This window comes from Olea europaea, chromosome 4 (assembly GCF_002742605.1).
Source record: "Olea europaea var. sylvestris chromosome 4, O_europaea_v1, whole genome shotgun sequence".
NCBI classification, from domain to species: Eukaryota; Viridiplantae; Streptophyta; class Magnoliopsida; order Lamiales; family Oleaceae; genus Olea; species Olea europaea.
This window is the reverse complement of record NC_036240.1, coordinates 6,251,220-6,261,008: the sequence shown is the minus strand read 5'-3', so window position 1 is coordinate 6,261,008 and position 9,789 is coordinate 6,251,220. Positions and strand designations below refer to the sequence as shown.

General features: G+C 34.9%; 2 protein-coding genes across 3 annotated transcripts in view; one reads left to right on the top strand and one right to left on the bottom strand.

Annotated features, from left to right (window-relative positions):
- LOC111393411 (FHA domain-containing protein FHA2-like) overlaps positions 1 to 4,811 on the top strand; it is a 10,840-nt gene extending 6,029 nt beyond the window's left edge. Inside the window, exon 3 of the mRNA XM_023018933.1 lies at positions 4,511 to 4,811. Within this exon, the coding sequence (XP_022874701.1) occupies positions 4,511 to 4,720 (210 nt within the window). The 3' untranslated portion in view covers positions 4,721 to 4,811. The remainder of the gene's footprint in view (positions 1 to 4,510) is intronic.
- Positions 4,812 to 4,863: 52 nt separating this feature from the next.
- Positions 4,864 to 7,810, bottom strand: LOC111393412 (probable phosphopantothenoylcysteine decarboxylase). Of its 2 annotated transcripts, none has more exons than XM_023018935.1 (3): positions 7,519 to 7,810; positions 5,931 to 6,278; positions 4,864 to 5,345 (listed from the first exon to the last, which is right to left on the bottom strand). In XM_023018935.1, the coding sequence occupies exons 2-3, from the start codon at positions 6,273 to 6,275 to the stop codon at positions 5,052 to 5,054; spliced, it is 639 nt and encodes a 212-aa protein (XP_022874703.1). In that variant the 5' UTR covers positions 6,276 to 6,278; positions 7,519 to 7,810; the 3' UTR covers positions 4,864 to 5,051. The 2 variants fall into 2 exon arrangements, with proteins under 2 accessions (XP_022874703.1, XP_022874704.1); XM_023018936.1 differs by having other exon boundaries at positions 5,931 to 6,303; positions 7,519 to 7,749.
- Between the last annotated feature and the right edge of the window lie 1,979 nt (positions 7,811 to 9,789).

The following is a 9,789-nucleotide window of genomic DNA, read 5'->3' as shown; positions in this document are numbered from 1 at the left end:
GCATTACGAGCTTGCAATATAACATAATCCCTAATATTAAATTCAAAATGTTATTTATGCCAATTAGCTCGAGGTTTATATAATGCGTTACTTGTTTCAAATTGTTTATTGATCTCAATATGCAAGTTATGAAAATGTGATACAACTACCTCAATTGACATTAGCATGTGGGTACATGGGAATAAAGTCTAAATGTTTCCCAAGTTCACAACCTTGAATAACTTCAAAGGGATTTAGACCTAAAGACCAGTTCACAGGATTGTTATATGTAATTTGAATAATTGGAGGGATCAAGTCCAAATTACCAAGATTTTTTTGGACTGGAGACTGTAATAAATTGCTAGGACTTTGGTTAGCAATTTCGTTTTGACCATCAGTTTGAGGTTAGTCAGTAGTGGAGAAATTCGATTTAGTGCTAAACATAGGCGACTGGATTCTCCAAGGGTGACTAGTGAAATCATCGAACTCTTTGAGTTGGGCAATGGTATGACATATAACATGTGATTGAGAGTTGTTGGAAACAAGGGGTATAGTTTCTAAAGTCTCGAGAAGGGTCGGGATTCCACCTAATGAAGTGTCCTCACTATCATCCAAGTCATCAAAATCTTCAAGTTTATGTTCATAGACTAGATCTTCTAACGGCTCATCTATTGCATTCTTTCGTTCTTCCATGACTAAGGTTCGATTAGGACATTTGGAAGAAATGTGGCCAAAGACCTTACAGCTGATGCACAGCAAATGAGAAGAAGTCCTTGGAGTTTAAAAAATTTTACCCTTATTTTCAAAGATTGGAAGAATATTAGATGAGGGAGGTTCTAAAAGGGATTTAACGGGAGGAAGTGGAGCCAATGAAACAGAAGGATGATTATCAATACGTCTTCTATATGGAGAAGAAAGCTTTGAACTATCACGACCTTTGCAATTATTTTTCCAAATGGGAGGAACATTGGACGGGGAAGACTTCATTATAGACTTATGGTGAGGTGGAGCTAATGGGATGGGTGAACGACGATGACCATGTTTTTCATATGGTGTACTAATCAACTCATAATCTCGAGTTAAAGAGTAAGCTTGATTAAGAGTAGTAACATTTCGAAGGAAAAGCCGACGCCTAAGATCATCTTTCAGACTTTGGCTAAACCTACTCAAAGTCGTGGTCTCATCCTCAATGAAATGACATTTGGTTCGAAATTCCTCAAATTGTGTGATATACTCCGTCATTAGTTGACTTCCTTGTTTAACGGCATTCCATTGAGTAAAAATTTTAAAATTATCTCGTTCTCACTCACGAACCCGATCCCTACCCCTACGATCGCGTCTAAAGCATTTTTGATCACCATGTTGATGATGATAATGTCTATTATGGGACACTTTAGCTTTATGATCGTCGTTTGAACTAGGGATTTGTTTAAAGTTGTTCAAATTAGCAGATAGAGCCTTACTCTCTTCAAGAGTAGCAGTTATTTGAGTTTGGAAAGCAGCTATTTGTCGAGTAAGTGCATCAAATTGTGAGAGATCCATGTTTAAGGTACTAGAACTAGAAGTGATCGGACGACCACTATGCAACTATATGCACTGTAATAGCAACTAAATGATGTGCAATAGAGAGATCAATAAACACAAGTTCAAGCAATGGAAAATAATAATTTGAGCATTTTATCTTCTTTTTTTTAAAAATAAGTTTTGGGATTAAATAAATCTAAATATGGCAAGCTAATACTGATGGTTTATGTTAAATAGTAAAGCAAGGGCCAAATACTAGGTAGGACCTAATCACATAAAATAAGTGAGGTAAAATAAGCGAGGTAAAAGTGAAATTTAACGAAGGTAATGGATCCAATTACGTGAGTTTAGGTAAAAACTGGAATAACAGCAGCACACAAAAACATTGATGCAATTTTAAAACGAAACAGTATTATAAACCAAAGATAAATAAAAGCTGTAACTTCCCTTTCGTCTGTTTAAGTAACTGGGTCGATCAACAGGATAAAAAAGGTACATGCAAAATAATGTTAGAAAATACTTTTTTTTATTCAAATATAAACTACACAATACATAAAATATCCAAACTATTGTATCTAAAAAAATAAATAAATAAATAAAAATACAGGGCCTATAGCAAGGCCCAAACCAAAGCTAGAGGAAAATGAAAATAGAGGCAGAGGAGTCGACTCCCAGATGATAGTGGCGAGCAAAGCCTTAGGCGACTGTGGTGTGCTGGCTTAGAGCGGCCGTCGACGGCTGGTGACGATGGTGTACAAGCGACTTGTTGAAAATTAATGGCATGGATCTTTGATTAGGAGCTGTCGGAGAGATGAGATGAGATGATTCAATTTCTGGGTTGCGATTTGTATGTTGCTTTGTGGTTGGGCTGAAAATTGCCAGCGAGAGGTACAAGCAGCAGCGATGTTTGGTGTTTGTATTGGTTGGCGTTATAGCTTTTCGAAATATGGGAGCGTAGTGGGTCAAATTGCAGTTTAGGTTGGTGGCGCTGGAATATGGTGGTGTTGAAGGACGGCAGAGACGGTGATTATTGGATGGGCGGTGGAAGGAGTCTTGGGTAGTGGGTGGTTTTTGTCATGAGTGGGTTTTGTGGTATTTTAGGTAGTGGGTATTTGGATGAAGACGTGGGGGAGCATGTATTTTGAAGGCAGCTTTGGTGCGATGGTTTTGTGAATTTGTAATTGGAGAGTGGGCTGAAGTATGTAATTGTTATTTTTGTTTGTGGTAGGAATTGTTGGTGTTAACGAGTATGATGCTGGGAGTTGTGACTGTATTTGGATAAAACAATTGCAATCTGGTGTGAGGGGCAAGGGTATGGTGTTTTGTGAAGATGACAGGAAGAACTATTTCCCAAGTTTTAGCTCTGATATCACTTTGATGCCGGATAAAGAGGGATTCCAATAGAGAATAAAAACAGCAGGAAAGAAGAAGAATTGCAGAATTTCAGCGAGAAAGAGAAGAAAAGAGGAAGACGGCGGCAGCAGGGGTAGAAAACCAGAGAAGAAGGAGAAGTTAGCGAGGAAGGGGAAGGAAAACGTTAAAACCAAGCATATTCATTTCATCAATTCATCAACTCCCTCAAATACGCAACAAAATAGAAATAAATAGCAAAACAAAAACCCTAAAGAGAAGGGCTTGGGCCAAACCCACTATACAAGTCCAATAACAGAAACATAAATAATAATCCAAATAGAATATAACTAATAGTCCAAATAGAAAATAAATAATAAATGGATGTCCGCATCAAGAAGGGTTCTTTTCTTATTCATTTTCTTTTATTTTCCTGCTATTCTCTTTCATTTTGGGATTCCTTTTTCGTAGTTCTTAAAAGGGCATATCATCATTTAGACCCCGTTTTGCCCCCATTTCTTTGGGAATGAAATGGATGGAATAGCCTTTTTTTGAAAAATGAGTGGTTAAAAAAGAAGAAAAAGTTTTTGATTTACGTATAATATTATTTTATATAAGATTGTGTGGTTGAAAATAAGAAAGAGAAAAATGAAATGTAATGGAATGAAAATTAATGGGGGCCAAATGGGGGCTAATGTAGGCATGAATTTTGAACTTTTCATTGTATTGGGCCCATGGAGCAAACTTGAATAGGCTAGGGAGTAAATTGATACGTCTGATTAAGTTTGAGGAGCCAAGTTGAGAAAGTTATTTACTACATTCTACTCTACTTCTGACTTTCACAAACCAATTATATTCCTGGAAGAAAAGACTCATTTGAAAACTTTTAACATTTCTTATCCAACTTCGTCACATAGCATGCTTTTTATGAAATTAATCCGCTGTTCATGAGTCAAGTGTTTTTTTTTTTTTTTTTAGCTACAAGATTTAAACAAACTTCTTTTCAGTACTTCGCTAGAAGCTCTGTGTTTTATTAAAATCTGCTGTAAATAGGTTGCTTGTGATGCAGAACTTGACAGAAGGATATCATGAGTGAAGAAGAGGGGCAAAAGAACATGTAGAGGAATGGAGAAGAAAGAGATTGTAGAATACTAGAGAATAAGAGAATAGACATAAAGAGAGGAGAAATAGAGGAGCAAAGAGGGAAGAGCTAGAATATAAGAAGATAGATAAATAGTAAAGGGAAAACACTTGGGAGGAGGAAAATCTCAATATTTCAAAAAATTATTAATCAACAGTAAAATCATTGAAATCCTAGGTTCCCTTTTATAGAGCTAGAAGAAACTGAAGAAGACTTGTACTAAAATTTTACTCGGGATTGGTAGCATGCGAGTCCTTATGCAGTAAATTTCGTAATGTTTAATGACTTTGATGTGCCCATTTCACTAGTTCATTACTATCTTAATTTTTAGGTTGTAGAAATTTTGGAATTTTTTAAAATTTATCTACTTATTCTAGTTGAACATGCGATCTCATATGCTATTTACCTTTTTAGAGAACCTTGGTCTGTCATAGATGGTGTTCGAACATATATAAGCATCTAGTTTTTAAACATCAGATTATTACAATTCTCTTATGCTCATGTTTGTTTGTATAGTTGGAGGAACAATTCGGTAACGTCTGGCATCACAGTCGTGTGAGAAGATACCTCACGTCTGAGGATCATTCCATTCCAGAAGCCAATGGAAAACCATGGTATGGGTTGCTCATGTTGTTGAGGAAGTACCCAGAGCATTTTGTTATCAACACAAGGTCTAAGGGTCGGGTTACCCTGGAGTTTGTCTCTCTTGTGTCACTACTCTCATGAAAATTTAGAACGCCTTCATCAATGTAACATGTTATTCTAATGGCAAATCTGGAATCCTGTTTCGAGTTTCAATAGTAGGTTTTTTGTTCTTGATTGTTGTTTTCTCCTTGTACCTGTTTATAATATACATGCAAATTTATGGCATGCAACATTGAATTAAAATTAAAAACACAGCATTCCTTTGGTCCATGTAACATAAATAGGAGAAAATCCATTTCAAACTGCACTTGTTGGAGGTTCTAAATAACTAGCATTTGTACAACAAATTAAACATTGTTCGTCGTCTCTACAAGAGATAAAATTGCAATACTGCTACTCTCCTTTTTCTTCATCACTGAATATTTCTGCCAATTGATTGTGCCCGTTTCTCTAAGAAGAGCCTTACGGTTGAGTAAATGAGAGAAGGCTCAGCCATTGCACCATTTCCATAATCTCCACAGGCTAGCCTCTTTGTCACTGGCGGGATAAGGGAAATTCCAAGATCGTCAATTGTCATAAGATGGCGTTCTGTAAAAGGGTTGTTCCACATTAAAGTATTCATGGCTGGTGCCACAAAAAATGGTTTACTATAGTCCCATGCCCGTACAATGCAAGTCAGCAAGTTATCACACAATCCCCCGGCAATCTATAAGAAATCAGCACGAAACACAGTCAAAATCACAATTGAATTAACCTGTTACAGCTATATAAGAAGAAAACTCAGTTATAAAATCATCAAAACAATGTTCGAAGCCTAAGAAGATATCTTGTTACTAACATCACTTTGAAAGCTTTTGCATGGAGTACTCAGGTAAAACTGCAGGAATCTAAAGTCAAAGGTCCACTTATAAGCATTCAAGAAGGAACCCTCTAGGAAGAATCCAAGTAAGGGATTTTAAGGCAGATCCAGACTCTGGAGAAAGAACTATAAGTCCAAAGTATGCTAGAAATTCATGCGAATATACTTAATGAAGGCTTTAAAACAATATTTGCTTTATTGGTGAAAAATATATACAAGCTACTTATTAGAAAGTAAGGCAAGAGTTACTTTAGAATATCCTTAACGGTCATTCACCCAAACAGATTTGAAAACATATTTTATTTATATTTAAGCATAGCCAAACAAGCAAAATGATCCAAGTCTGCTTCTCTATGCAGGCAATTTGTAATGTAATAAACGTGACACTGACAAGTTAATCAGATAACTAAGATTATACTAGATATTGTGTACCTTGCCGAGTGTGTTTGCTGACAATGGGGCAATGACCATAATATCAGCCCATCTGCGAAGTTCAATGTGCAGTACGCTATCACCTATTTTCTTCCAAGTCGACCATTCATCCTCATCGGTGTAAAGAGTAACGTCCTTGGGAAGTGATGTAGTGTCTATAAAATGCATAGATGCCTTGGTTGCGACTGCTTTTACTTCTGCCCATTCAGAAAAGCAGTGACACAGATTGGCAAATTTTATAGCAGCTACACTTCCGCTAGCAGCAAGGAGTATCCGAGGTCTCCTTGCACCACTGTAAACTTGAAATAATTCCCTGTCAGCACTTGCAGGTTCCAATTGTGCCATAACCTATTCGATGTACAACACCAGTAGTCTGGATAAGCCAAAAGAAATGAAAACACCCATATAGTCACCAAACAATTTACCTACAATAAGTAGCTTACAATACTAATCCAGATTTGGCCAAAGAATTTGAAAAAAAAAAAAAATGATAATAATAAGCAAAACTAGAAAGAATATGTCACGGACCAAAATTTTCAAGTTCTTCAGCCAAAGAAACTCTTATCTTCCTCGCTTGACAGTCTCTCTAATAGTCAGTATTAGAAGGATGTTTGTAGGAAAAGCGTGACAGTTCATATGCAAAGGTTCATTTTTCTTCTCTCTTTCCAGGAGAAAGGCATATAGTTCAATAAATGAATCTATTTCATATAGACGTTTAGCATAAGGTCTCCAATTTCTCTATAAAGCATAAACAAAGCTATGGTCGAAAGATGAAATGAAGCATAAAAACAAATTACCTTGGAAAATCTTCATTTACTCAAATTGAAACAGACGTTGTTGAATAATTTTACCATACATCTCATATATTAACGTTGGGGATCTCACCTACAACAAAACTTGTATCAAGTAATCAAGTAGTGAAGATTCTTACTTCACGTTGATGTTCATCATTTTTATTCATTTATTTATTTTGAAATTTAAAGTTCATTTATTAGATTCCAAATTCGTTTATGTGCAATTATCTAGAAATATACAAATTTATGCACACGCTCCCCAGTCAACGAAGCCTTATCATTCCAATTCACAATTGGGTACTCATCCTCCTTTTCCATTTCACTCCACCACAAGGTTTGGAGAACTAAATTCTAGTGAACATAATTATCATTAGTAATGAATAAAGATCTCAAACCTAAATATAAGTTTCAATAGCATTTTATACAACTGGAATATTGTTAATCAAAAGCACAATTAACTCAACTCATATTTGTGCAAAAACAACAAACTAAGCCTTGTTCACAATAAATTTGAGATCAGCTAACTGAAACCCTGTTCACCCTACCTTCTGTTCATGCTAGATCTACAAGAAAATAGTAATGTGAACAAAGCTATATAAAAAAAAATAAAAAAATAAAAAAAAATTTAACATCAACAAATTTAGCCGAGAAAACTTTCAGAAATGTAAACTGCCCAAAACCATATTACGCCAAATTGAAAGAAAAAATTATTCGAAAGCACAATTGGGGATGGAAGCACGTAAAATAGCATTCAAATTACAAAAGGTGAGTATTGACAGCGGAAATTTATGTACCTCACACGATTCTGGTAGATGTTTGAAAGAAACCCACAAAAGACTCGTTATTGAAGAGCTTTTCTTTTCTGGTGATGGGTGAAGCGAGAAAGAACAGAGATTTAGATCGGAGTCGCCATTTCCATTGACCACTTTACTGGGTAGGTAGTTTTGTGATCTGGAAGTTTAAACTGATAATGTTTCATATATCCATTTGCAGATTATAAAGAATTATGCGAAGCGTACATTCGACGATATACATCTTTTTTTGTGAGAATTTAAAAAGCAATTAGCACAAAACATTTTGACCTTTGGAGGTTTTTGTGAAAAACTTCCCGATCTTTCGATTTTTGATAAATTTCATTCTCACTTTTATCTTTTTTTTGTACAAAACGTCATTATGTCAACTCCCTATTAAAATGTTCCGTTAAATCAAAGGGTAATTAGCACAAAAGGTCATTATCTTTCAATATTATTGTGCAAAATGTCCCACCTTTTATTTTTTGAGATTTTCACCCCTACCTTTCATATTTCATTGCGCAAAATGTCATTTTCATCCATTTTTTAATAAAATCACGATTTTACCCTCCTATTCAAATAAAACAAAAAGAAATGAAAAGAAAAATAAATAACTGATTGCAATCATAGTCCTGAATCTTTCAAAACATTACAAATAAGTCATAAATTCTTCACTACCATCACTTTCACAACCTCACCAAGTAGTCACCTATAGATCCATATAGCACCATCTTTCGGCCACAATACCCATCGGACTCCACCACCACCAGCCTCACCCCTCTCTCCCCAATATCCTCCTCTATAGTATTGGTCACCAATCTGTTCGAAAGAACCACATTTACAGCCCAAAATACCAAATTGTCATATACAACCCTTCATAACAATCCCACTTTTCAGGCACCATAGACGGTTACACCTCGCCTCGACGAATCTGTACATGACCTCACATCAATCAAAACTGCCTCAAATCATTTTGTTGTAATTCTAGAACATTCGATAGTGACGACATCCATTTTGCCAAAATCTTCTCCTTCAATTCATGCATCCCACAACACTAAATTTCAAAATTGGCATCAATCAAGCCATCAACAAATCCAAACGACAATGTGCATGAATCTAATTGAACAAATTATCCCTTCAATCGTTTCAATTTCGGGTCCAAAACTCTCTACTAGCATGATTCATGGTGAGAGAACCAAAATTGGTGGGTCTTAAGTACTCCAATATTTCAAATTTGCGTGTAAGATGACGATGGTGGAGTCCGGTGGGAATGGTCGCCAAAAGGTAGTGCTATGTAGATTTATAGGTGGCAGCTTGATAGGTTATGAAAATGGTGGTGGTTGAGAATTTATAATTTCTTTATAATTTTTTTTTTAATAATTTAAGGATTATGGTTGTAGTTGGTAATTCATCTTTTCTTTTTGTTTTATTTGAATAGGAGGATAAAATCTTCATTTTATTGAAAAAAGAATGAAAAGGATATTTTGCGCAATGAAATGTGAAAGGTAGGGGTGAAAATGCTAAAAAATGAAAGGTATGAACGTTTTGCACAAAACATTGAAAGGTATGGACATTTTGTGCTAATTATGCCAAAAAAAGAAATGTTGGAACGTTTGGTACAATAACATTGAAAGGTAGGGACTTTTTGTGCTAATTACCTTTTAATTTAACAGAGCATTTTAATGGGGAGTTAACAGAAGGACGTTTTGCGCAAAAAAAGATAAAGATGAGGGTGAAATCTACTAAAAAATCTTGGTAGAGACCTTTTGTGCTAATTACCTTTTAATTTAACGGAGCATTTTAATGAGAAATTAATAGAAGGATGTTTTGCGCAAAAAAAAATAAAGATGAGGGTGAAATCTGCTAAAAAACGAAAGGTAAGAATTTTTTTCACAAAAATCTCATAATGTAGGTACGTTTTGTGCTAATTACTCATTTAAAAAAGCATTGAATGGAGAAATGCGTACTAAGTATAGTCCTCCATTTTTTTTTTAATAAAAACATGGATTAATAATAAAATAAATACATTTTTTTTAGTTGATAATATTTTGATCAATCAAATCTTGCCATATTATCAATAAACAAATTTATAAATTTTGATGCAAACGTAACAAAATCATTAAATTTTACCAATTAATAGTTTAATTGGATTTTAACTTATGAACACGGTCAAATTATCCGTTAGTCCCTCAAATTGATTTTTTTTTTTTTTTTCCAAGTTAGCCACTGATTTTTAAATTTTTTTTAAGTTGTTCCATATTTTTAAATATTTGT

Bases quoted from the DNA above. Each gene is read 5' to 3' on its own strand.
- LOC111393412 (XM_023018935.1), bottom strand. From the start codon at position 6,275: ATGGCACAATTGGAACCTGCAAGTGCTGACAGGGAATTATTTCAAGTT. The intron at 5,346-5,930 runs GTACACAATATC...GATTTCTTATAG, and splicing joins CAGCAAACACACTCGGCAAG to ATTGCCGGGGGATTGTGTGA.